This window comes from Diabrotica virgifera, chromosome 8 (assembly GCF_917563875.1).
Source record: "Diabrotica virgifera virgifera chromosome 8, PGI_DIABVI_V3a".
Taxonomy (NCBI): domain Eukaryota; kingdom Metazoa; phylum Arthropoda; class Insecta; order Coleoptera; family Chrysomelidae; genus Diabrotica; species Diabrotica virgifera.
Window position 1 is genome coordinate 14,639,898 of NC_065450.1, and position 27,712 is coordinate 14,667,609.

Here is a 27,712-nt window from a genome sequence, read left to right on the forward strand (position 1 = left end):
GTTCGGACTCTGTAATGCTCCTGCGACATTTGAGAGGCTTATGGAAAATGTGTTGAGAGGGTTATCTTGGAAGACGTGCCTGGTGTATTTAGACGACATAATCGTTTTGGGGGAGACGTTTGAAGACCACCTGAAGAATTTAGAAGACGTTTTTAATCGACTTAAAGCTGCCCAGTTAATGTTAAACCCCAAGAAATGCCAGCTATTTCAAAGTAAAGTCAATTATCTAGGCCATATAGTCAGCAAAGAAGGAGTGGCCGTGGACAAAGGAAAAATCGATTCCATTAAGGAATGGCCGGAACCAACTGATAAACATCAAGTAAGAAGTTTTCTGGGACTATGTACTTACTACCGGAGGTTCATTAAGAAGTTTGCAGATATCGCTAAGCCATTAACGCGACTTACAGAGGAAGCAAGAGATTATTGCTGGGATGGAGACTGCCAAACGGCCTTTGAAACTTTGAAGAGGCATTTAATTACAGCGCCAATATTAGGGTATCCACTGCCAGAAGGAGAGTTCATCTTAGATACGGATGCAAGCAATGTGGGAATTGGAGGAGTGCTGTCGCAGATCCAAGGAGGACAGGAACGAGTCCTTGGATATTTTAGTAAAGTGCTTTCAAAACCTGAACGAAATTATTGCGTCACGAGAAGAGAACTTCTAGCAGTAGTAAAATCAGTGGAACACTTCTATCAATACCTCTACGGAAGGAAGTTTCTAATCCGAACCGACCATGCCGCCCTTAAATGGTTAATGCAGTTTAAGAATCCAGAGGGTCAGATAGCCAGATGGATTGAACGACTTCAAGAATATGATTTCAAGATCGAGCATGGGGCCGGAGTTAGCCACAGGAACGCTGATTCTCTATCTAGAAGACCGTGTCCAGCAGAATGTTCCCATTGCAACAAAACAGAGTCAAAGGAAGCAGCAGTACTAAGAACAACAGTGGTCAACGACGAGTGGACGCCTACCAAGATCAAGGAAGAACAAGAAAAAGATCCAGTTTTACAGAAGATTCGAAAATGGAAAGAAGAAAATCGTCGACCATCTTGGCAAGAAATATCAAGCCTAGGCTCAGTAGTTAAGACGTATTGGGCCCAGTGGGACTCATTTATCTTGGAAGACAGCTTGCTTAAACGAGTAATAGAAAATGATGATGGTTCGGTGAGGAGAACACAGTTGGTGATTCCAAAGAGCAGAGTAGCCGAAGTACTTCGTCAGTTACAAGACAGTCCATCAGGAGGGCATTTTGGTGTAAAGAAGACCCTTCAGAGAATTCGGGAACGATTTTATTGGATGAATAGTTCCGACGATGTGAAGGACTGGTGTAAGAAATGTACTACCTGTGCTACAAGTAACGGGCCCTACCGAAAAAGAAAGGCTCCTATGAGACAGTACAATGTTGGAAGTCCGTTTGAAAGAATAGCTTTGGATATTGCCGGGCCATTTCCAGAAAGTGACAATGGATGCAAATACATGTTGGTGGTAATGGATTACTTCACGAAGTGGGTGGAGATCTACGCAATTCCAGACCAGAAGGCCGCCATTATTGCAGATGTGTTAATCAAAGACTGCATCAGCCGATTTGCAGTACCTCTGGAGATCCATAGTGACCAAGGAAGGAACTTTGAGAGCGATCTATTTCAAGGAATCTGTGATAAACTAGGCATGAAGAAGACAAGGACCACGGCCTATCACCCGCAATCGGATGGAATGGTGGAGCGTATGAATAGGTCAGTCGGCAAGTATTTGACAAAGATGGTGTCGCTGGTGAGGATTACGTGAATGAATTACGAAGAAGAATGGACGATATACATGAGTTGGTCCGTTCTAATCCTCAGATCGCTAGCGACCGAATGAAGAAACGATACGATACCCAAGCCGAGAAGGGATGTTTTAAGGAGAACGACAAAGTCTGGCTTTATAATCCAAAGAAGCGAACAGGTTGTTCTCCCAAGTTGCAGCAGTTCTGGGAGGGTCCGTACCTCATTGTCAAGAAAATCAATGACGTTATCTACCGAATAAGCAAGATTCCTAGAGGAAAGCCGATGATAGTCCACCATAACCGGTTGGCGCCGTACGAGGGAGACCACGACGTAGATGAAGAAGTAGAAGTCAACCAAATTCGAGGAATACTTGACCTTACCTTTGAAGAGTTCATGGGTGCCTACGGAGGTACCGGTAAAGCAAGACATGGTGTTACCACTGAAGAAAAGCGAGATCTTCTCGCACTTCCCGATGACTATTCGCTGGCCCATACCATCCCGGCCAGTATCAAAGACGCACGAGGGTTGGCATCCGCCTTCCGAAGGAAGTTTGGTCGAGTTGCAGAACTTCAATGCCAACTGCCAGCTCCTGGCAAAGCATTGAAACTCCAAGATGCATCACGTTACCTATTCTATCTGGTAACAAAAGACACTGTCCGTGACCAACCTACCTACCAAGATGTATGGGATGCATTAATTCAATTGAGAGAGCACGTGTTGGAGTCCGACGTGCAAAAGTTAGCCATGCCAAAGTTAGAATGCAGCCAATTAGACTGGAGAGTTATCCGAAATATGGTAGAAGAAATTTTCCAAGACACCGAGGTCCAGGTGTTAGTCTGTTGCAATCCGCATAGTTACTGGTGCGGAGAGAAGACCGTCCCCTGTCACTTTTATACAACTGGGAGTTGTAAAAGAGGGTCCAGTTGCAGATACCAGCATCCAGTTCCAGTCCCGACAAGGTTCCAGGAGGAACCATCTTTTAAGGAGGGGGCAATGTGACGCCTCACAACCCGGCCTAATTATTCTCGATGCTTCCCGGGGTTACGAGTAAAGGCCAGACCTTCCACGGCGATTCGAGGCGACCGCTGTCAGAGTATTTAAGAACAGGAATTCGAGCACAGGCCAGTCAGTCAATGAACGAGCCGCGACGCGTGATATAATTGTATTCGAATCGGATTTAATGAAATGTATATATTAGTTATCGAAGTTATTATGTTTAGTTAATTAAATCATAAATTTGAGTTGTAAATAAATTAGATGTGTTAGTTGGTGTTATTTGTAATTATTAAAATAAATAAGTGATGTAAATAAAATAATATAAGTAAGTCTTCCTTTATTTAAATTAAACTTAGTGCCTAAAGATATAAATAAATAAAATAGTAGAGTCAATCGCGTAACACTATCTTTGTCGTCAAACTTTCTTTGCTATTACGCCACTTATAGCTTATCGTTCGGTAGGACTTTTTTCTTTTCCTTATACCCTTTCAGGTGTCGGATTTGGGTTTAGTTTAGCTACCTATTCACCCATATCTTTCATTATTTTCTGTCTTATGCTATTATTTTCATTTCTTTAAGGGTTTTATGTTTAATCTTTCGCGCATCTACTATTTTGATGTGTCCGTTTTTTCATCGCTCTGCGTTTTTTCTTTTTTGTAATATTCCTTGATTCGTGAATTTTTCTCGTTAGTCTACTGGGTTTCATTCTCATCAGATGTCCATACCAGTATGATTGTATCTTTATTATTTTGTTCATAATTGGTTCCTGTTTGGTTATCCGTCTTGCTGCCTTAATTCTTATTCTATCTGATTTGGTCATGCATAAGATTCTTTCCATTTCTTCTGTTTAGTTCATTTTCTAACATTTGTAACAATTCTCAATAAATATAATATTAGCTATTTTCGAGGTGGACATTTTTACTTACCCTTGGGCTTACATGGAACCTATAAAAGGTTGGGCGTTTAAGGGTTAACAAGTTGACGAACAGTGCGTCAAATGTATAAGAAAGTGTTGTGACACTAATTAATATTTAATTAATTAGCCAGCTTTTATATATTTCGCAAAGTAGAATAGGGAAATTGCTGAATTTCTTTTAGCTCTTCTTATAGTTAGAATAGAATAGAATAGAAATATGCTTTATTGCCATGAAAAATTTTACAATTTTATCGACAAAGCTTATAAATAGTAAAAAAAAAACAAAACAGTAACAATCCAATTTACTAAAATTACATAAATCGTCAATAAGTTAAATAAAATAAATAAATAAATCGAAGTTAAAACAGAAATAATCAATTGCAAAAATTTAAATAAATTTCAAATCCATAGTCTACCTAATAATTAATAAAAAAAGGTATAAAAGTTAAAAAGTTAAGCTGCTGCATATGACACCCAAATATAGATAAAAAAATAATAAAAATACTACTTGTGCAAAGGGTACTGTAATTTCTTAGTTATTGACTAAAATAATCTTCTACTGAATAATATGGTCTTTCAGACAGGTAGGCTTTTGTCAGTTTACGGAATTTGGGAAAAGATGGTGCAGATTTTAGTTGTAGGGGGAGAAGGTTGTACATTTTTTTTGCGGAATATAATATCGATTTCTTTACTAACTCCGAGGACGGGGTCGGCAAATAGACGTCAAACGTAGAATTTCTCGTGAAGTAGTGATGATTAGGTCTTGGTGGAAAGACATGTAGATGTTTACAAATTAAGCAAACAGTTTCTAAAATATACAAAGATGGAAGGGTTAAAATTCCGTGATCTTTGAAGTAACTTCTGCAGTGTGTTGTTCTTCTGAGGCCAAACAGATATCTTATAGCTCTTTTTTGTAATTTGAAAATAACATCGAATTGGGCAGCTGTACCAGAACCCCAAAAAGGAAGACCATAACGAAGATGTGACTCGAACAGAGAAAAATATGTTATTTTGGAAGATGCTAAATTGAGTTCATTCGAAACAGATCTTATAGCATAGCAGGCTGAAGAGAGTTTCTTCCGTAACAAATCGATATGGAGGGACCATTTAAGGTTGCTGTCTAAAAAAAATGCCAAGAAATTTTACAGAATCAACGGTACTGATCTGGCTGTTATTAAGAGGTAAGGGTTGAAGAGCTCCTTTATAAGACAATGCTACTGTTTTATCTACGTTAAACGAGAGTAAATTTGAGTCAGACCAGGTTTTTATTGTAAGTAGATCAGAAGTTATAGTAGCATGAAGAGTTGCAATATTTGAGTTGCTCCAAGTGATACTGGTATCATCAGCAAAAAGAAAGATGTTTCCATCGATTTTTAAATTAGTGATGTCATTAATAAAGATAAGGAAAAGTAGAGGACCCAATACTGAACCTTGAGGTACCCCACATACAATGTTTTTGAGACTAGAGTCTTTATCATTTGCTCTAACCAGTTGTTTCCTATCTTCCAAGTAAGATTGGAACCAATCTAAAGAAATGCCTATAATTCCGTAGAAATTTAGTTTTTTTATCAAAATGTTGTGATCTACACAATCAAAAGCTTTGGCATAGTCACAAAAAACGGTGGCAGTGCAAAGATTATTGTTCAGTGCTTGATATACCTCATGTAGTACAGAAAACATGGCATCAGTGGTGCATTTATTATTTAAAAAGCCGAACTGATTTTGTGATAAAATGTTGTTTTCAACAAGAAAGGACATAAGTCGGGCTTTTATGAGTCTCTCAATAATTTTGGAGAGTACCGGTAGTAGTGCAATAGGTCTATAATTGCAGGTATTAGATATTTCACCACCCTTATGAAGAGGAATAATGATGGCTGTCTTCAGGCACTCTGGAAATTTACCTTTCTCAAAAGAATCATTAATTAGTGAGATGAGGACTTCTAACACATTTTCTGGAAGATTAGAAAAAATTTTGATCGATAGACCATCAGTACTACAGGAAGATTTGCTTTTGATACTATTAATTGTTTGGATTAGTTCAGATTTAACGACTGGTTTTATAAAGAATGAATTCGAGACCTTTCTTGAATTAGGGAGATATGAAATGGGATCTTGTTGTGGCAAAATAGTTGATGTAATATTTTTACTCACATTAACAAAGTATTCATTTAGATTTTCAGGGTCTGGAAGGGAAAATGTTTGAGCAGTGTGGGTTTTATTTCGAAGATCGTTTATTATGGACCAAGTTTCTTTTGCAACACTTTTGGAGCTTCCCAGGCGGTTCTGGTAGTAGACTTTTTTAGCTGATTTTATAAGTTTAAGATAGGTTGCCCTGTACTTGATGATATATTCAGTGATAGAGACGTTGGTAGTAAATTTCTTGATATAGAGAAGAGAACGCATATTCTTGGAAGATATTCGGATACCTTTAGTAGTCCAGGGTTTGTGATGTTTTGGCTTAATTGCAATTAAAGGAAATGCTTTATTGAAGATACAAATAAGCTTATCTAAGAATTCACTGAAATTATTATTCACGTCCATGGCAGAAAAGTGCCACTCAGAGGTTAAGCATAAATTTTGGAATTTACGAAAGTTCCGGGTGGAAAAAATCCTGCCTAAACGTCGGGTTTTCGAGGAGGGTTTGCTGGAGATATTAAACTTCGTATAAACTGCTTCATGATCAGATAGTCCAGGATTAATAATTGTAGAGTGAACATCAAGTGGTGAGAAATCTGAGACTGTATAATCAATTATGGTAGATGAAGTTTTTGTAATCCTTGTAGGAGAATCAACGTGCTTTGTTAGACCATACGATTCAAATATGTTGACCAAGGATATTCGTGTAGCACAAGCAGCAGCATAATCAATGTTAAAGTCCCCGCATAAAATTTTTCTACTTTTGTGGGGCAGGTCATCTAACAAATTTAGCAGGTTCTGAAAAAATAGTTCCACGGAAGAAGCAGGTGATCTATAAATGCAAATAATATAAAGATTAAGATTCTTATTGTAAACTAACGAAAACTCAAAGGAGGCTTCACTTAACAGAAAGTCATATTTTGTTACCAAAGAAAAATCATTACTCGTAGACAAAATTAGTGTCCCCCATAAGCTGAGCTTGGACGATCATACCTAGCAATTGTGGTGTATTTATCTACAAACAAAGGCTCGTTGACTTCAAGCCAGTGCTCTGTAACCGCAACTACCGGGGGAAACCCTAATTCCTCTAGGAACAAAAACAATTCATCAGTTTTGTATCTTATAGAACGAATGTTAATCAGAACCATGCTAAAGTTGTTATCACTAAAACAATTTGAGGATTCTAGTCCCTCAGAACACGTCGTGATGTTTAAAAATTTCGTTTTGGAGAGGTAGCGGAATAGTAATTTCGGTGACATTCCCTTGATTTTTGCAGGTGGATAATTCTTTCAGAAGTGAGAAAGGACCTATAAGCATTAAGATCAGCTTCCACCTCATCTGGACCAATTCCATAGGCATTGTTGAAGTCTAGCAGAATTTGTCGTAGATCTTCTGTCTTAGTGGGAAGTCCCTCGGAAGCCAAAAAGAGTTTAACGCTTGTGTTAATAAATCCATCGTAAAACACTGAAGCTGGTTGGTCATGTAGATAAGAAAGATGAAGTTTAATGGCTTTTAAGATATCCGGTTCCCTTAATCTGGCTAGAAGATATCGACTATTAGAGTTATTGGTTAATCGAACTCTTGGTGGGGTCAAAGGATCCAGATTTATCGATGGTTCTAAAGTATCCTTCTTAACGAAATTTATTGGCGAATGGAAAGGATTCTTAGATTTACAAACTTCGATGGCTTGCTTGTCTGTACGTATGTTTGTGTTTTCTACTTCATCCTTGTTCTTGCGAGAATTGGTAATTGGATATTCCAAGGTGACAGGGCTTCTGAGATTCTTCGGATTCTTATGTGACTGAGATGAAAGCGTTGGTTCAGAATAGGAAGATTCTATAGACCATTTAATGTTAACACCATGTGGCCAAATTTCCTTATTAAATAATAAGTTAATAGATGTTTTAGATTTTATACCTATTTTGAACGAAGAGCCAGTTGTTGTGTCGGCATCTTTAAGGAGTGCGTAACATCTAATATATTCCTTAATGCCTAGCCTCTCTTTAATATAGTGCACCACTTGTATAGGGGTGTACGTTGGGGACAAGTTACTAATAACTACAAAGTGACATTTATCTTCTGTACTTTTTAGCTTTTGCTCTGGACTTGGTTCTAAATGTCGGGACTCTTCAGTTTGGGTACTTGCGGTGGTATAAGATATATTTTTCTTCAATATCTCTTTTTTAGTTGGTATAGTAGATATATTTTTAGTAAGACTGCTCATTTGATTTGAAATTTCACCGATATTTGAAGAGAGTCTTTCTAATCCCAACTTAATCTCAGTTGAATTTGTGTCTTGGATTTCAACCTTGATAGTCTCGTCTGAAGAGCCGAAAAAAACTGACGATATATTAAAAATGTCGTGTTCCATCTGTCTTAGCGATTTTAAAACCTTTTCAGGATTCAGCACGTTGTTTAGTTTGTGGATCTCGTCAATTTTTTTCGTAAGATAGTCCAGTTTACCGTCATTTTTAGTTAATAGATCATAAGTCTCGATGAAAACAGGCAAATTGTCATTTAGTTTTTTAGTAACTTGAATTAAGGCCTCAAAGTTCTCTAAAGGTATCTGATTTTTTGATAAATTTGTAATTTTGTCGTTTAAATATCTTAAACTTGGAGAGTCACATATTGTACAAAAGAATCTAAGATGGGAAAACTTTTGGTCCAATAGGGCTTTAGTAGTGGTTTTATTTAGTCCCGTACATCTCATACAAAAATTTCTTCGGCAATCTCCGTTACATCTTAACTGATTGTATTTATCTGAGTCAGAATATTGGGTAAGACAATGTTCACAAGTATACGTCATTTTCAAGGTTAATTGATTACGATGTGCAAAAATTAACTAGGTCGATGTGATGGTAGTAATAAAAAAATTGAAACACTTACAGCTAGTATTCACAACACATAAATCAAAACAAATAACAAAATGTGTAAACACAAGAAACAAATCAAAACATACATCCGTACACTTCCATTGCTGGAAAACGAATGAAGTTTATCAAAACAATGAAATTTGTTTGTAAACATGTGGAAGACGACCGTGGGATATCGTGTTAAACTTAATAGGCTTCTGTAGATGTAATGTGACATTTTTGACACCAAATTTTTGTCACAAATCGTTATTTTAAAAATATCGTCTATAGACGTTTTGTCCGTCAACGTGTTAAAACATATCTGTACCGTAATTTTAATATGTAGTTTAAGGGCCGTTTTCTATCTTTAATCATTTTCATCTAATCAGATTGCTTCTTTAACAACCAACGTATAATTCAAGAAAATATCTCGAAATAATAAAAAATTCTACAAAACAATTTCAAACAACCAAAACGTATGATAAACCTTAATCAAATAATACCGTAGAAGTATACAAACAAAATTATATTCTAACGTTATATGGCTTCCCCTTTTCTTACAGTCTACCTCGAAGACTGCCCATGAAATTAAAATTCCAATAGGAATCGAACATCTAAATCATCCAGAATACTTTTGTCGTTATCTTTGAGAGTCCAGCATTTAGCAGCATATACAAAACCAATTTTTAGGAGACCGAATGATTGGCTTCACTCATGAGGCGTACTTACTGAGAAATAACAGTTGTAGTGATCTGAGAAAGCCAGTTTACAAACGAAAAGGCTAATTATTGTTGCTGCTGTAAATGACGATGGACTCGTTAAGAATTTGTATTTGATGTGAAAATCTATCTATAAGCGAGGTTCCTACAGCCCCTGCCGCTTCTCGCATTTCGACCGCCATCATTTTCTGTTCATCCATTCGTCTTCTTTGATGGCTCTATCTCTCATGATGTGCCGTACATTTTCTTCCCAAGAAACGGAAGGCCTTCCCTTTCTTCTTCTTTGTTGTGGTATGTACTTTAAAGCTTTCTCTGGCCATCTATCTTCATTCATTCGTTTCACATGACCATACCACACTAGTTGTCTCGTTTCAATTCTATCTACACTGGAATACACAGTATTTGTCCTCCTTCTGAAGCGTTTTAAAATGTCTGCTCAGATTGGACCAGGGCAAAGACTAACTACTTGAATACTGGGGGTCGAAATGGGGCTAAAGTAGAAGAAGCAGGCACTCAAACCTTCTTTGCGAACGGCGCATCAGTTGGTTGTTCGGTGAGCTGAGTCGTGGATTCGTTAGGAGGGATGGGAGGGTTTAAAGAAGACTAACTACCATTAACAAATAAGCAAAGAATACTTACACAGACTTGAGGACTTTCCTACTATTTCAACTATGACTCCATTTGAAATAAATCCTCAGATTCACTATTGGGTACTTACTGGACACATTACGGTACTTACGGATACCAATTGGGAGGACATTAATCTGAGATTCCTCTTTTGGGTCAAACTGGGCTTTTTTTATCATCTTTCTGGCTTCTTTGCCATATTCCGTTTCTTTTCCTCTTAAACTCAATTTCAGTTGCATTAGAAACCTAGTTAATAATTTTCCAAACGGTTATAGAAAATAAAAATAGGTACATTTTCAAAATATTTATTTCAAACCTCAAACTTTATTTTCATTAAAAAAATATTCTCAAAAAGGAAATGAATGACTTTACCACAGGAATGACAATTAAAAACAACTACAAACTTTTACATGATTTGCAATATAAAAAATCTTCAACTTTACATGATCTTTTACCAATACAAAAATCTTTTACTTTATTGAGAAGTGTATCTTAAAACAAAATTTGACTGAGCTGTCAAATGTCACTGCCATTTTATTTAATTTACATAATACGGTTTATTTTCAAACAAAATAATTTTAGACAGCTACAATTGCAAAACAGGACTTTTAAATATTAAACAAACCTTACAAAAATTAAACCATTTTGAAAGCAAAATATCTTTATAGAATATTTAAAATTCTACCAATTACAAATTTTAATATTTACTTGTGATTTATTCACTTTTTTATTTAAAAACAGAATGTACCATACCTTTTCAAAAGAAACATCAGATGCTTCTCAAAATGAGATTCTCATTGTCACATACGTCACATCTCACTACTTAACCAAACTTTCCATCCAACACGGGGGTGGGGGGCAGGCATTCAATTCTTAAAGACGAGACAGGGCTTCACTGGAACGGGAAACAGGAAACATAAGCTGGAAACTCGAACGAGACCAAACATCTAATCGGGAAACTTTAAAACTGGACTTCAATAGGGGAACTTCAAACAAAAAAAAAAAAAAAAGAAACCACACACTACCATATCGGCTAGGCACAACTGCGTCACGCTATTTGCATTGCGACTTTCACCTTTAAATCCAACATTATGGAGTGAAACTTTGCACGGGTGTTCTTTAATGGTTATAGAACAAAGGATAAACCATCCACTGGATCTAACATAGCGACAAAAGAAAATTTTAAGCCCGTAGGTGCGGTTTCTTGAGTTCCACCGCTGGCTGGACGTATTACCAGCTAAGAGGGTACTTGTGGGAACTACCTTTTCCGGGCGGCAAAATCCTTCACCGCTGCGAACCTGCTGCGTACTTGTAAGCAAAATTCGTCCCTATCGCCGCAACATCAACAATTTTGGGACCAGTCCAATACGGGTTTTCAAGGGGAAATAGGTACTTTCTCAATGTTGCGTAACATTTTGAAACATTTCAAACAGGAGTGGCTTAGGATATTTTTAAAGATAAATAATCTTCACAAAATAAATTGGAAAATTGGATATTCTGGGAGACAGGATATAAAACTGATGTTTGGTTTTTTCCAAACGCTACACTTCTAAGATCTTCATTCCTGATGTGATCTTTTTTGGATATACCACACGCTCTTCTTAGATAATCCACTTCTACTACTTCTATTCTTTTTCGATCTTTCTTTGTGATCTGCCAAACTTCTGCCCCATAAGTCATAATAGGCTCTCCAAGGTACGATAGATTGTCAATTTCGTTTTTTGTCTTATATCTTTAGACCATAGTAGAGAGTTTAGAATGTTTGCGCTTTTTTGCCCTGCTGCGTTCTGTTTTCCATGTCTCTTTTGGTAGTGCCTTCTTTAGATATTATAGATCCGAGATATTTATATTCTTTACATGTTTTTGGGGTTCTAATTTCTAAATCTGGATCTTCTTCATCATCCCCTATTTTAAGATACTCTGTTTTTGTTTTTGACATATTCATATTGAGGCCCCATTTTTCATATTCTTTCTTTAGTTTTCCAAACATGTAGTCCATGTCTTCCTCATGATTTGCTACGACTACCTGATGGTCTTCGAAAAACATAGTTGTTAGACATTTACCACTGCCTATGTCTATTCCCATTCCGGATACTTGTTTACTCCACTGCTCTAGCGATGATTGAATATATATTTTAAATAAAGTCGGAGACAGACAACATCCTTGTTTAAGCCCCTTTGTTATTGGAAATGATTCAGATATAAAGTTTCCTTCTTTAACGACACTTCTTGCATGATGTGAAAATGCCAATTTGAATAATGTGATTATCGTGACGATATAAAATGGAAATCGAAATATTTCTAATAAACTTACCTCAAAACAGCATTATAGAATTAGACGTTGCACCATACCAGCATAAACAAGAGGATCAACACCCAACTTCTTCATCTAAAAAGGCAGAAATGCAACTGCGACTTAGGGAGAGAACAATAAGTTTTCTTGATAACATCGATGAATACAAGAAAAATCTGGGAACACGTACTTGGCAGAAGAAGACGACGGATAGTGATAACGGTAGAGAAATGATGGCAGAAACGGCAGAATGATGATGATGTATTTCTTAGTATCGGCTCCTTCTAAATTAGTCGCGAAGCCTATTGGGAGATGTGCTAGATTTTACGTAGTAACCGAATTTTTACGGTAATTGTTCTCTCTTTTTTATTACATCTTTCATATTATTGACTACAGTTCCATTCTTAAAAGACATCTCTACCATTATACATGGTGTTTCATTGGGAAAGTAACATACGTTAACTACAGAAAGAGGACACTTAGGCGGTCTCAAAAATACCATACTTAATGGGTCTTACCCTATTAATAACAAAGATACTGAGTGTTTTATCTATTTTGCCATTTTCTTAATTGGTTCATAACTTTTTAACCACACTGTATATTTATTTTATATTGGGCACGCAAATATCGTTTAAGGTGTACAATAAATTAATTTATTTACAACTGTAAAAAATCCAGGTCCGGATTAAAAAAGATTGGAAAAATATTCCAACCCAAAAACAACACCCTGTACATTAAATTTTTTTAAAATGGATATTTCAGTTGAAAAGAGGATGAAAAACTAAATTAAGTGGTATACTTTAAATTTTTGGCAAAATGATTTTTCTGGTCAAATTTTGAATTTAAATTCTCAAATTATGTGAATTTCGAGAGCTCTAAGTAGAAAAAAATTGAAATACAGCTTACAACTTTTAAACCGCACTGTATATTCATTTTATATTTAACATGCGAATATTCTTTTAGGTGTCCAATCAATTAATTAATTTACAAATAAAAAAATCCAGATCCGGATTAAAAAATATTGTATAAATGTTCCGACCCAAAAAGATACCCTGTATATTAAATGTTTTTAAAATGGATTTTGCATTTGAAAAGAGGATGAAAAACTGAATTTAATGGTATACTTTGAAATTTCGGCAAAATAATTTTTCTGGTAAAATTTTGAATTTTAATTCTGAAATTATGTGAATTGCGAAGCTCAATTAATACCATTATTTAATCTAAATTGGTAAAATATTAACATTTTGACACATAACAGTAATTTTTGATGGTGGTAATTTTGAATAAGTACTTTTTCCGCAAATCGCCAGGAAATTTTGACATTCCTGTCAAAATTTCTTGAAGAAAAAGTCAGGACTTCCTTACTGTAAGGAAATGTCATTTCCTTACTGTAAGGAAATGATATTTCCGTACAGTTGTTAGTGTTCTACATAAATGATAGAAAACACATTGCTTATAAGGAATTAATTTATATTTTGAAAACATCAAGTCATTGCTGAATACATTTTTAAGATCAATTTGTTATATTTACAGTAATTTGACAGTTAGTACAATTATTGAACATTGGAGGAACACTCTTAGAACTATGAGAAACATTTTGGACAACATGCAGGGTGGAAGGGTCATTTTGTTGAATATTTTGTACTGTGAAAATTTTATTTGCCATCCATAAAACGTCTGTATGCATTTTCGTACTTTTCTCTTGATTTCTTTGGCAATAATTCTAATGAAGCAGTATTCACTGCCTCAACCAGCTCTGGAGGAGTCCCAGGAATGGAAATTTCATCATCACTTATCATTTTACTTTCGAGAACACCAGCAATTAAATTTATAAGCGTCAAGTTTGACAATTCAACCTCAATACGTTTCCATAGTAACCCAAGTAATTTTATTAGGAATTTCAAAGCACCATTTATTTGGGAATAAAACTATCGCGTTTTTTTTAAATCAATCAATATCTGTCGAATTTTAAACGATTTGCGGAAAAATAGTATGTTTACCTCGTAGGAAAAGCCACATTCCTGGACTCTGTGTTGCTAAGTCTCGGCTTGCGCCTCGACTTAGCAATCTTCACAGTCGTCCAGGAATGTTAAGCTTTTCCTACCCGGTAAACAATGTACTATAGTTTTGAATAGTTATGCTGCACATTTTCTCTGTTTTGTTATAATTTTTAGATACTTTGTTGATTAAAGTGATGTATTCTTTATTGATTCTTTATTATTTATTCATTATTTAAAGATGAATATTCGCCATAAACTATTTGTCACACATAATAAAAAAACACTGAAATGTTTTTACATTTTACCAATTTAGATTAAATAATGGTATTGATTAAAATTAAGTCGCATTTTAATTTTTTCTACTTAGAGCTCTCGCAATTGACATAATTTCAGAATTCAAATTCAAAATTTTATCAGAAAAATCATTTTGCCGAAAATTCAAAGTATACCACTAAATTTAGTTTTCATTCTCTTTTCAAATGCAAAATCCATTTTAAAAAAATTTAATATACAGGGTGTTTTTTTGGGTCGGAACACTTTTACAATATTTTTTAATCCAGACCTGGATTTTTTATAATTTTAAATAAAATAATTGATTGGACACCTAAAAGAATATTCGCGAGTTAAATATAAAATAAAGATTCAGTGCGCTTAACAAGTTGTAAGTTGTATTTAATTTTTTTTCTACTTAGTCCTCTCGCAATTCACATACATAATGTCAGAAGTCAAATTCAAAATTTGATCAGAAAAATAATTTTGTCGAAAATTCAAAGTATACCACTAAATTTAGTTTTTCATCCTCTTTTCAACTAAAAAATTCGTTTAAAAAAATTTAATATACAGGGTGTTTTTTGGGGTCGGAACATTTTTACAATATTTTTTAATCCAGACCTGGATTTTTTAAAAGTGTAAATAAAATAATTGATTGGACACCTAAAAGAATATTCTCGTGTTAAATATAAAATAAATATACAGTGCGGTTAACAAGTTGTAAGTTGTATTTAATTTTTTTTTCTACTTAGAGTTCTCGCAATTCACATAATTTCAGAATTCAAATTCAAAAAAAATCATTTTGCCGAAAATTCAAAGTATACCACTAAATTTAGTTTTTCATCCTCTTTTTAACTAAAAAATCCATTTAAAAAAATAATGTACAGGGTGTTGTTTTTGGGTCGGAATATTTTTCTAATATTTTTTAATCCGGGCCTGGATTTTTTACATTTGTAAATAAATTAATTTATTGTACACCTTAAAGGATATTTGCGTGCCAAATATAAAATAAATATACGGTGTGGTTAAAAAGTTATGAACCAAATAAAAAAATGGCAAAATAGATAAAACACCCAGTATCTCTGTTATTAATAGAGTAAGACCCATTAAGTATGGCATTTTTGAGACCGCCTAAGTGTCCTCTTTCTACAGTCAACGTATGTTACTTTCCCAATGAAACACCCTGTATTAATAATTTAGACGCAGTCTATCTAAAGCCGTTTTTTTCCTTAAGAATTTTAATCATATTTCAATTTCAACAAACAAGGTATAATTCAAGAAAATATCTCGAAATAATAAAAAATTCCTCAAAACAACATCAAACAACCAAAACGTATGATGAACCTTAATCAAATTAATAACGTAGAAGAAGTATTCAAACCAAATTATATTCTAACCTTATATGGCTCCCCTTTTCTTACATCCTACCGGGAAGACTGTCCCTGTCTTTTATAAAACCTACATATAAAGACCACAATGAAAATTCCAATAAGAAGCGAACACATGTACGTGCCTGGATTTTAAACATAATTTTCTTTTAAGTGGTAATATACACGAGAAAAAAAGTTAAATGAAAAATCTAAAATTGCTTATCCGCAGTTAAAAGAAATTGAAACATTGTACGAACGATCTGTTAGAAACTGCAATAGGAAAGAAAATAAGGTAATGATAAAGAGGAAGCTACGAATCTTTCGTAGTAATATCGAAAATAAACTTATCTCCAAAAATGACCTCTGAAACATATCATATTATAGATACTCATGTGTTCTAATAGTCGGAGAGATAGAAGCGGATTTTGTGCGTGATAAGTAATATGGAAAAACTATACGGGGATATGTTGAATTAGTTGTGTACATGACTTTCACCAACGGCTGGAAACCAGCGTGGGGGCCGAGGGTAGTTATAAGGGGTCAAAATCGCGGTTTTTATTATTTTTTTTGTGACGCTCATGATCGAGATAGTGCACCAAAATTTGGGAATAAGTAGGTAATGACGTAACTAAGTAAAATCTCTAGGGGCGGAACGCTGAGTAACCGACAAAGGGGTGGGGTAGGGGTCAATATAAAAAATATAAAGGGTTTTTTGCGACGTTCGTGATTGAGATAGTGGACCAAAATTTGGGAATAAGTAGATCATGACATTACTAAGTAACATCCCTAGAGCCGGAAACCAGAGTGGGGGACGAGGGTAGTTATAAGGGTCAAAGTCGCCATTTTTATTTTTTTTTGTCACGCTCATGATCGAGATAGTGCACCAAAATTTGGGAATAAGTAGGTCATGACGTAACTAAGTAAAATCTCCAGGGGTGGCACGCTGCGTGGCCGACAAAGGGACGGGGCAGGGGTGAATACAAAAAATATAAGGGGTTCTTTGCGACGTTCGTGATTGAGAGAGTGCACCAAAATTTGGGAATAAGTAGACCATGACATACCTAAGTAAAATCCTCAGAGCCAGAAACCCAAGGTGGGGGACGAGGGTAGTTATAGGGGGTCAAAATAGCAGTTTTTATTATTTTTTTTTGTGACGCTCATGATCGAGATAGTGTACCAAAATTTGGGAAAAAGTAGGTCATCAGGTAACTAAGTACAATGTCCAGGGGTGGAACGCTGCGTGGCCGATAAAGGGGTGGGGGTAGGTGTGAATATAAAAAAATATAAGGGGTTTTTTGCGAAGTGCTAGATTGAGATAGTGCACCAAAATTTGGGAATAAGTAGACCATGACTTAGATAAGTAAAATCCCCAGAGCCGGAAACCAGAGTTGGGGATGAGGGTAGTTTTAAGGGGTCAAAGTCGCAGTGTGTATTATTTTTTTGTGACCCGGCACAACATTTGTCCCCCACGCAGCATTCCACCCCTGGAGATTTTATTCATGATCTATTTATTCCCAAATTTTGGTGCACTATCTCGATTACGAACGGCAAAAAACGCCCATATATTTTTATACTCACCCCTGCCTACCACCCTTTTGTACCCCAAGCAATGTTCCGCCCCTGGAGATTTTATTTAGTTACGTCATGACCTACTTACTCCCCAATTTTGGTGCACTATACCGATCACGAACGTCACAAAAACCTCTTATATCTCCATTATGAGCGCCACAAAAAAAATAATAAAAACCGCGATTTTACCCCTTATAACTACCCTCGTCCGCCACTCTGGTTTCCGCCTCTCGGGATATTACTTAGTTATGTCATTGTCTACTTATTCCCAAATTTTGGTGCACTATCTCAATCACGAACGTCGCAAAAAACCCCTTACATTTTTTTATATTCACCCCCGCCCCACCCCTTTGTGGGCCGCGCAGCGTTCCACTCCTTGAGATTTTACTTAGTTACGTCATGACCTACTTATTTCCAAATTTTGGTGCACTATTTCGATCATGAGCGTCACAAAAAAAAATAAAAAACGGGAATTTGATCTCTTATAACTAACTACCTTTCTCCCCCACTCTGGTTTCCGGCTCTGGGATTTTACTTATTTATGTCATGGTCTACTTAGCAACCCCTTATATTTTTTATATTAACCCCTACCCCCACCCCTTTGTCGGCTACGCAGCGTTGCGCCCCTAGAGATTTTACTTAGGTACGTCATGACCTACTTATTCCCAAATCTCGATCATGAGCGTCATAAAAAAAATAATAAAAACCGCGACTTTGATCCCTTATAACTACCCTCGGCCCCCACTCTGGTTTGCGGCCGTTGGTGAAAGTCATGTACAATACTAATTCAACATATCCCCTTAAAGTTTTTCCATATTACTTATCACGCACAAAATCCGCTCCCAGCTCTTAGACTATAACTTGTCATATTGATCAGAAAATTGTTTACTTGTTTAATAATGTTCAGAAACTGTTTTCTTGTGGCATGTTTAAGTTAACAAGGATCTTCTTCTTTAAGTGCCGTCTCCGCGGCGGATGTCGGCAATAATCACAGCTATTCGTATTTTAGAGACGACTGCTCTAAAAAGTTCATTTGATGTACATCCGTACCACTCTCTCAGGTTGCGCAGCCACGACATTCTGCGTCTCCCTATGCTTCTCTTTCCTTGAATCTTTCCCTGCATAATCAATTGGAGCAAGCTGTATCTCTCTCCACGTGTAACATATCCGAGATATTCCAATTTTCTTGTTTTGATGGTATTTAGGTTTCCATTTCTTTATTCATCTTTCTCAGAACCTCTTTGTTTGTGACGTGTTCTGTTCACGATATTTTCAGAATTCTTCTGTACACCCACAGCTCGAATGATTCTAGTTTTTTCATTGATGCAGCATTCAAGGTCCAAGCTTCCATTCCATAAAACAAAGTCAAGAAAACGTAGCACCTAGCCAACCTAACTCTTAGCTCCAACTTCAGATCTCTTGTGCAGAGCAATTAACAAGAATAAAAAACCTCTAAACGCCGTAAAAATGTGTGACGCAAAGAATATTCCAGCTACAAAAGAGCTGATATGAATATTACGTAGCATGAAAATGTACAGTGGAACCTCGATATCCCTCGATCCGGGTTATCGCAAATCCGGGTTAGCCGGAGAATATGGTAAAAATTAATAAAATACGGTATACTTACAGATAAACTCCGTTATAATTGAAATAACATGACATATACAGTGATGAGCGTGCTAATAACCGGCAAAATAGCGCAAAAGATGCAAAAATTTTTAAATTGTGAGATAGAAAGAAATAAAACTAGTAGAGGTGTTAAATTTAGCGATAGTAACATATCAGTTGACATTATATTGATTGTTTCCCAACTTTAGACGTATCAGAGAATTATGTCAACTAAAACTGTCACTATGATAGTGGCATTTCTCAAACTCGTCCGATACGTCTAAAGGTGGGAAACAATCAATATAATGTCAGTTTAAAGTTACTATCGCTAAATTTATCACCTCTTCTAGGTTCATCTCTTTTTATCTCACAACTTAATATGTTCTCCATCTTTTGCGTTATTTTGCCGTTTATTAGTGCGCTCATCACTGTATATGCACAGTACACATTTAAATTACTAAAAACACGTAAACACAAACCTAAGCAAACGGAAGCGAACAATACAAGACTGTACTACACACAATACAGTCACAATCGGAACGATGTTATGTTATTTTAGAACAGTGAAGACTAAGACCATTGTTTAAAAAATAATTTTTTAAATAGTATTGTAGTCTTTTTTAAATAATGCTAACACAGATTAAATTAAATAAAGGTATACTACTACAGGTGCCTGTTGTTTCCGATAATTCAAGGCAATGAACGACGCTATGCCATGCCGCCGTGTGTCATGAGTGATTTTTATTATCCCTAGTTCAAATTACACAAATACACATTATCTCTCAAATATCATATTACATACATACATTTTTATTTTGAATTGTTGAAGTGTTTGAAAGATGAAAATCGGTCCGGGTTAGCCAGACTTCCGGTTTATCGGGGGCCGACTTATCGGGGTTCCTTCTTCTTAACGTGCCCTATCAAGTACCCTTGACGTTGGCGATTAACATGGCGAAACTGTCTCTGTCACGAGCTATTCTAAATAGGTGTTCTGATTTCTTTATTCCTGTCCACTCCCGGATATTCTTCAACCAAGAGGCCTGCTTTCTACCAATTCCTCTGCGTCCTTCGATTTTACCCATCATAATAAGTTGAAGAATATTATACCGGTCTCCCCTTACTACGTGTCCAAAATAGGCCATCTTTCTATATTTGATATTATCAAGCAGCTCGCGGGTAGCATTTGCTCTCTTAAGGACTGCCACATTTGTCAGCATAGCCGTCCATGGTATTTTCAGTATACGTCTGTGCAGCCACATTTCAAAGGCCTCCAAACGGTTAATGGTGGATATTTTTAATGTCCATGCTTCGACACCATACAAGAGGACTGACCAAATGTAGCATTTAATCATGCGCTTTCGAAGTTGAAGTTGCAAGGTATCATTACAGAAGAATGACCTCATTTTTAAAAATGTCGTGCGGGCTATCTCGATTCTACATTTTATCTCTTTATCTGGATCTAGTTGTTCAGTAATATGGCAACCAAGATATTTAAAACTGGGTACTCTTTGAATTATATGACGATCAACATATAACCGTGAATCTTGATGGGCCAAACGGCTAAATACCATGTATTTTGTTTTTGAACAGTTTATATTTAGTCCAAACTCTCTTCCCACTGTATCAATGGCATTTAAAAGGTGTTGTAATCCATTTATATCATCACTTAAAATAACTGTATCGTCTGCATATCTGATTGTATTTATCAGAATTCCATTAACTTTCACACCCCATTCCAAATTATGCAGCGCTTCCTTAAATATTCTATCTGAATATAAATTGAATAACAGTGGGGACAGTATACAACCCTGTCTGACACCTCTTTGTATTTTGCATATTTCTGTTGATTTTCGATTTATGCAAGCTGTCGCTGTTTGACGCCAGTATAAATTTTCTATGGTGTTCGGGGTTCTACTGTATTTTAATTTTGATGGAAAATAAAATTCTAGTTTTTTTTGAAATATTTTTCCATAATATTTGCTAAATTTGAAATAAAACGCGCCACAAAACAGTAACTTTGATACAGTTTGCAATTCGAGGCTATTTGTGGTGCATTTTATTTCAAATTTAGGAAATAATATGGAAAAAATCTTTCAAAATAAAACTAGAATGTTATTTTCCATAAAAATTAAAATACATTTTCCCGTCACGTAATATTCATATCAGATCTCTTGTAGCTGGAATATTCTACGCGCCACTCTTTTTACGGCGTTTAGCGGCTTTTTATTCTTGTAACAGGAGTTTTTCAAAGTTTTTTTATAAATTAAATGTATGAAGTTGAATGTAATGTTTCTCGATTACACGTTAAGCGTTATACATGGTCGCCTTTGTCGCATTCTCTTCCAAATGATCTAGCAGTTACGACAGCAGACTTGTGATAAGACAATCAGAGTTCATATCTCAGACATCCTAATAATTATGGCCGACAAATGAACTCATATTGCCCTATCAAACTTTGCATCGTAACCACTACAACTACATAAACCATTTCGGCGATAATGGTTAAATGGATTAAACTCTTGAAGCTCGATAACTTCTAAACAGCTTAACCGATTTTGAGCATTAAACATGAGTTTGAAACGTATTGACAAGTAGTATCTGATTCATCCAAGGTCAAGTCAGTATGATACCTGCAGGTATTACAGGAATTATTGAGCTTGAAAACCCGTTTTTCCCACAAGAAATAGATTTGATCATATTTATGAAGCCTATAGTTTAAAAATTCGAATTTTTCCAGATATGAGGTATACACCGTTAGACACGTCTAGAGTTCTTCTACAAACGATCATTTATTGGCCTAAATCGTAGGTTGAAATTTTGAGTAATTGTCGAAAAACCAAAATTTTCAAAGTTTAGTTTTTCAGTTTTTTGGCTATGTTGAGCTGTGATTATGTCTCATCCTGACCGTTTAGACACCATTTGAAAGTTTGACATTGATATGGTGTATTTGCGGATTTCCTATCTCTCCTTGAACCGAAGATACATACCCCCTAAAAATATGCCCTTTTGTACCTACCAAGTCCTATAGGTGGCTTATGGGTGGTCAAAAGTCACAAACTACACCGGTTCTGAATCGGCCCTGAACCTCTGTTGAAACATAGAAAAAAATTCAGATCGGTGTAATTTTTCCACATACATACATACATACATACATACATACATACATACATACATATCCACAAACATTTTTCCCTGTTTAAATAAAAATTGAGTCATACTTCTGAGCTTGGTAACTTTTGAACGGTAACACCGACTTTAAAAATTAGACATGCGTTGGAAAGGTACTATCAGTACTATCAGAACCTGCAAAGGTCGGACTTAAATTTTTGAAATTTTTGGGAGTGTTGGGGACGAAAACGAAAAACAGATCAAAAATGGAAAGGGACGTAAAATCCACACAAAATGGAACGTTGACATTTGGATGGGCGAGTCTTTTCCTAAACTATAAGATGGGATTTGGCCCAACTTTCAATTCAGTCAGATTTAGAAAATCGAAAATATCGTGTATGTATATTGTCGCATGTAGGGATATTGTGCGTCACTAACGAGAACTGTCGTCCTCTGGTAATAGACTAGGGCATTTAGCACTAAAGCACCTTTGGATGCATAAATTGACTTAAATACAGCACCTAAAGATTCACAACTTTTTACATGGTGTTCAGGATGATGACACGAAAAAAATCTATATAAAAATGGGTGGACATGCATAATCATTTTAAAGTACCGTAGAATGGGGTGAATAGAAACACTTTTGTATTTTAAAGCGGTGTCTCTTTCAGAGTGGCATAGTGAAAATTTGTATGTATATATCTAAATAACAGTCTATACCTGGGCTATCCATCTTTGATGACTAATATTTCTTATGCCTACTGGTTGTTCAGTAACATTTTTTTAGTTCACTGATCCTATTCACCTGCGATTGGGGTGAATAGGATCGGCCATGCTTTTATAATGTTTAATCGTATTCGCCTTTCCGTAAGGTGTATAGGATCACACAATTTTTGTATATAAACTAGATAAACTCTAGCATTAAAAAAAAAAAATTCTTTTTAATTTTTATCAAACTTTTATTGGTAAAATACATGTTTACAGGTATATGTCGCAGCAAAAACTATTTAAATTGTTTCTTATATTCACTTAAACGAATTCCAAATTTGAGAAGACCTCTGCCATATTTTTCTGGAGGATTTAATTCTCCAGCAATTTGTTGGAAAGTAAACTCGTACTCGTACTCATCTTTCACATCCGGAAAAGTGTACACATAACCTGAATAGTCTCTAGTAGTTTTTTCGCGTAAAAAATTTCTTTCGTAACCGCCCTTATTTAATTTTACAACTTGGGCTATATAATATCTGCTAAAGGCCCTGGTATGGATGAATATTGTGCTTTGTCATTGGTGAAGTAAGGTAACTGTATCAGTAACCAGTCACCAATATTAATGTCATACTTGGTGACAGGTAAGAGACTATTTGAGATCTTAGAATTATTAGATGTTGGCAGATAAAACACCTCTTTCTCTGCACCAGAGTTTTCACCAATCTCTTCTTCAAAATCCGGACATTGGATCCATATCTGAGCTTGAATCGTGTGTGCTAAAATGTTGGCTACTTTCGTCGGAAAGTGGAGTATCTGAATTTGAATCGTGAGTGCTAAAATGTTGCCTACTGTTGTCGGAAGATTCAAAGTCATCAACTGCTACGCTTTTGCCGGCAGGTACTTGAAGTTTCTTTTTTCGTTGCTTAGGTTGATTTTCATCATATCGCATTGACTTCAAAATGTGAACAAAAGAAGAATTGATTTCATCTTCGGTTTCAGGCGTTGGGTTTTTCGCAGGTAGCATGTTCAATAACCGATCAGCATTTAAGGGTATAATTCCGCATTTATCGAATCCGGCAATTACATTTTTAGATCTGTTCTCTTCAATCGATTCTAATAATTTTCTGAATAAACTTGGGAAAACGTTTTTAGGAATTCCTGATTCATTTCTTCCAGGTTCTTTTTTATAAAACCCTACTATGTTCCTCCATGCAACCTTTAATGGTTTAAAAAAGGCAACGTCTAAAGATTACGCACCCTTTTATTGATTGCACTGGAAGGTGAGACGATAAATTGTCACCAATTCATACCTTCTTGCCAGTTAACTTCTTCAAATATTGAATGGCGATCGAATGTACCCAATCGTCAAAACAATAACTGCCGAACCATCAAGATTTACTGCGATTGTATCTAGTACGGGGTGGCCCTCCAGTAGTCCAAGAGTCATACATGTTCAAGGCTTTGTAAACGACATAACATGGAAGTACATCGCCACTACCAGATGCAGAAAACATGTTTGAGGTTGACGACTTACTGTGATTCATAATTCGCTCCGGATATTTGCATCCCGTCTTTTCATTTTTTTTTCGTCCCAGGTCATCGCAAAGGTTTGTTTCATCATAGTTTATAATGTTGCTGGCGGGAATACCTTCTAGTTCTGCAGAAAGGCGTTCGAAATACTCCGTAATTTTGTTGCCCTCGTAACACTAGTACGGGTCGTTTTATATTTTGGCACATTCTCTCCGACAGCATGTTCGAATGTCGTTTCAAAAAACTATATGTGAACTCTTTACCGGGAAGATTTTCCTTAAAACGGGGCACCACTCTACCAGCTTCATTTAAATATTGTTGGATAACCAGTCGTAAATCATAGGTATCCAAGGGGGTAGCCCCACTCACTGCATATAACTAAGTAATTTGTCTGCAATAGATTTCTCTTCGGTTTCACTTAACACTGTTTGACCCCCTTGTTTTTTAACACCTACATTTTTGAGGTGTCTTTGCAGCACGGTTTAAGCAATATTATGTTTTTTCGCGGCTTGTCTTATACTATACCCGTTATTAACATCACTTTTGACCTCTTCAATTATGTTTGAATCAGGTTTCTTGTACCGTTTTCCTCCTACTTTAGGTTTATAATTTCTAGGCATGTTTACCTATTGATCCAGTTCTGGATCCTATTCACCCCACCTATTGATCCTATGCACCTCGATAACCTAAAATACGTGCAACGAATTAATATGTTCCTATTTTATTTTTGCTTACAAATAAACTAAATTCATTTTGTGTGCCTTATATACAAACCTGTTGGAGTTAATTAGGCCAACTGCACTGAATATATGCTTGCTTAACAAGTTCGTAAGTATAAACAAAGTTTAGGCGCCAACGAAAACAGCTGATGGACAGTGCAACATGTTATGTCGTGGTTTTCAATGCTATCAACTGCCGGATAATACAATATTACCAGGCTTCATGAGAGCACGAGTTAGGCAACCAATCAAACTCAAACAGAAAAGTTTTGATTAGGATATCGACGTTTTGTGATTTTAACTGATAAATTCCCACTTTTTGATTCCATTCACCCCAGCGATCCCATTCTACGGTACATAAAATGCTTAAAAGTGCATAAACATGTCGAAAAAAGCAGATTTTGTCATACATGTGTGTATCAACTGCCGGATAATACAATATTACCAGGCTTCATGAGAGCACGAGTTAGGCAACCAATCAAACTCAAACAGAAAAGTTTTGATTAGGATATCGACGTTTTGTGATTTTAACTGATAAATTCCCACTTTTTGATTCCATTCACCCCAGCGATCCCATTCTACGGTACATAAAATGCTTAAAAGTGCATAAACATGTCGAAAAAAGCAGATTTTGTTGTTGTCTTTTTTGGGGTTGCTCAATATGACTACGCCATCAGAACCAACCTTGGAAGCACTTAGTGCCCAGGGTCACTGGTAAGGCACGTCATCTTCTGGAGTTTCGAGGGAGTTCGGCCCTAAATTTATGCATAAAATTACACGGGACTTTTTGGGGTTGAACACGAATAATCCATCAGAACCGACTCCCGGGGCACATGGTGCTCACGGTCACTACTAAGTCATGATATATTTTGGAGTTTGGACGATTTTTGGGAAACAGGTGTACCGGGGATAGGTTTTGATGACGTGTTCTTGTTCAGCAAACCGAATAACTTACTTAGTTACTTACTCCGTGGCGTTACAACCCTTCGTGGGTTTTAGCCGACTCTACAACATGCCTCCACTGGAGTACCGAATAACCCCCAGTAATATGTTTGCAGCAATTTAGTGCCGAAAACCGTGGAAATTCCAGATGACGTACCGTAGCAGTGAACCTGGGCACCAGGAGCTCCAGTAGTCAGTTCTGATGGCGTATTCGTCTTCATTCCATAAGCCCACGTGTAACAAAATCTGACCCTTAATACACTTATTTTGACATGTTTATGTAAGTTTGGATGTGTTTTATGCACTTTAAAATGAAACTATGTATTTCCATCCATTTTTCTATTGTAGACTTTCTTCTTGACATCGTCCGGATCATAATGCAAGAAGTATAAAGTTTCGTGGTAGTGTATTTAAGCATTGTTTTAAATGCCCTGGTCTGAAAACACTGTGTCTATATTTAGTCCGTTTTTTAACGGTAAAATATTGCAAAATCTCTAAATTTTAAAGAACCGCTTGGATTGACATGAAATTTGGTATACACATAGCTAACAAGTCAAAGAAAAAAAGTGATATTGTGCCGATATGTGCTTTTGCCCTGGGGGTGGTTTTCACCCCCTCTTGTGGGTGAAAAAATATTCATCCAAAAAAGTCAGGAAATGGATAAACTGGCTAATTTTAAGTAACTTTTGTTCTGTAGAGTTTTTTCACTAAGTCAATACTTTTCGAGTTATTTGGCAGTGAATATGTTCATTTTTTCAACAAAATAACCACGCTTTTAGACGGTTTTTCGCAAATAACTCTAATAGTCAGAATTTTGTCGAAAAAACATTCATAGCAAAAATATAGCCTGTAAAATTTTTTAAAAAATGGTGTACATATCACGTCTCTACACTTAGTAGAAGCAGAGTTATAGCTAATGAAAAATAGGTTCATATTCGTCAAATTCCAAATAGAATATTTTACCGTGAAATAACCAAAAATGAAGCACATTTCGGGGAAAACTCATTACAACTTATTTAAAGTATTTAAAAAAAGCTTCATTTTTGTTTTATAAAAAAAATTCATAGCATCAAAGTTAAACAAATTACGCTCAAAATAAAGTTAGTCCCTTTTGGTTTTGGTAAAAAAATCGAGAAAATCACCTCCTAATTAGTATATTAAATGAATTTAATCGTTACGACTTCACAAGTTTCTTGACACGTGTATATATTGTTTATATAATCTGTAAGTTTCATCGGTTCAAAGTCCTTATTATTGAAAGGTCTGTAGTTAAAAGGGGTTGGACGAATCATTGATCACGAATGTATGCAAATTTAGAAACACAAAATCTTAATCAATTTTTGTCTAACAGAAAGACAAAAAATACATGATATGAAGAAAAGCAAATCTGACTTTTTTGTTTTTCGAGATTTTTGGTATCTCTAACAATTTTTAAGTTATTTTGAAAAAAAGCATATTTTTCAAAATTTAAATTTTTAAAAATTTTATTTGAAACCAAATTTTTTCAAAAATAAGCATTTTGAATCGATAAAACTTACAGATCATATAAAGACAACATAAGTAAAATAATTTGTGGAGCAAT

At 35.7% G+C, this 27,712-nt stretch overlaps 1 protein-coding gene across 1 annotated transcript in view; it reads left to right on the forward strand.

The window, feature by feature from the left end:
• Positions 1-12,560, forward strand: part of LOC126890088 (uncharacterized) — a 33,923-nt gene extending 21,363 nt beyond the window's left edge. Inside the window, exon 2 of the mRNA XM_050658935.1 lies at positions 12,346-12,560. Coding sequence (XP_050514892.1) covers positions 12,346-12,560 — 215 coding nt within the window. The remainder of the gene's footprint in view (positions 1-12,345) is intronic.
• Positions 12,561-27,712: the final 15,152 nt, after the last annotated feature.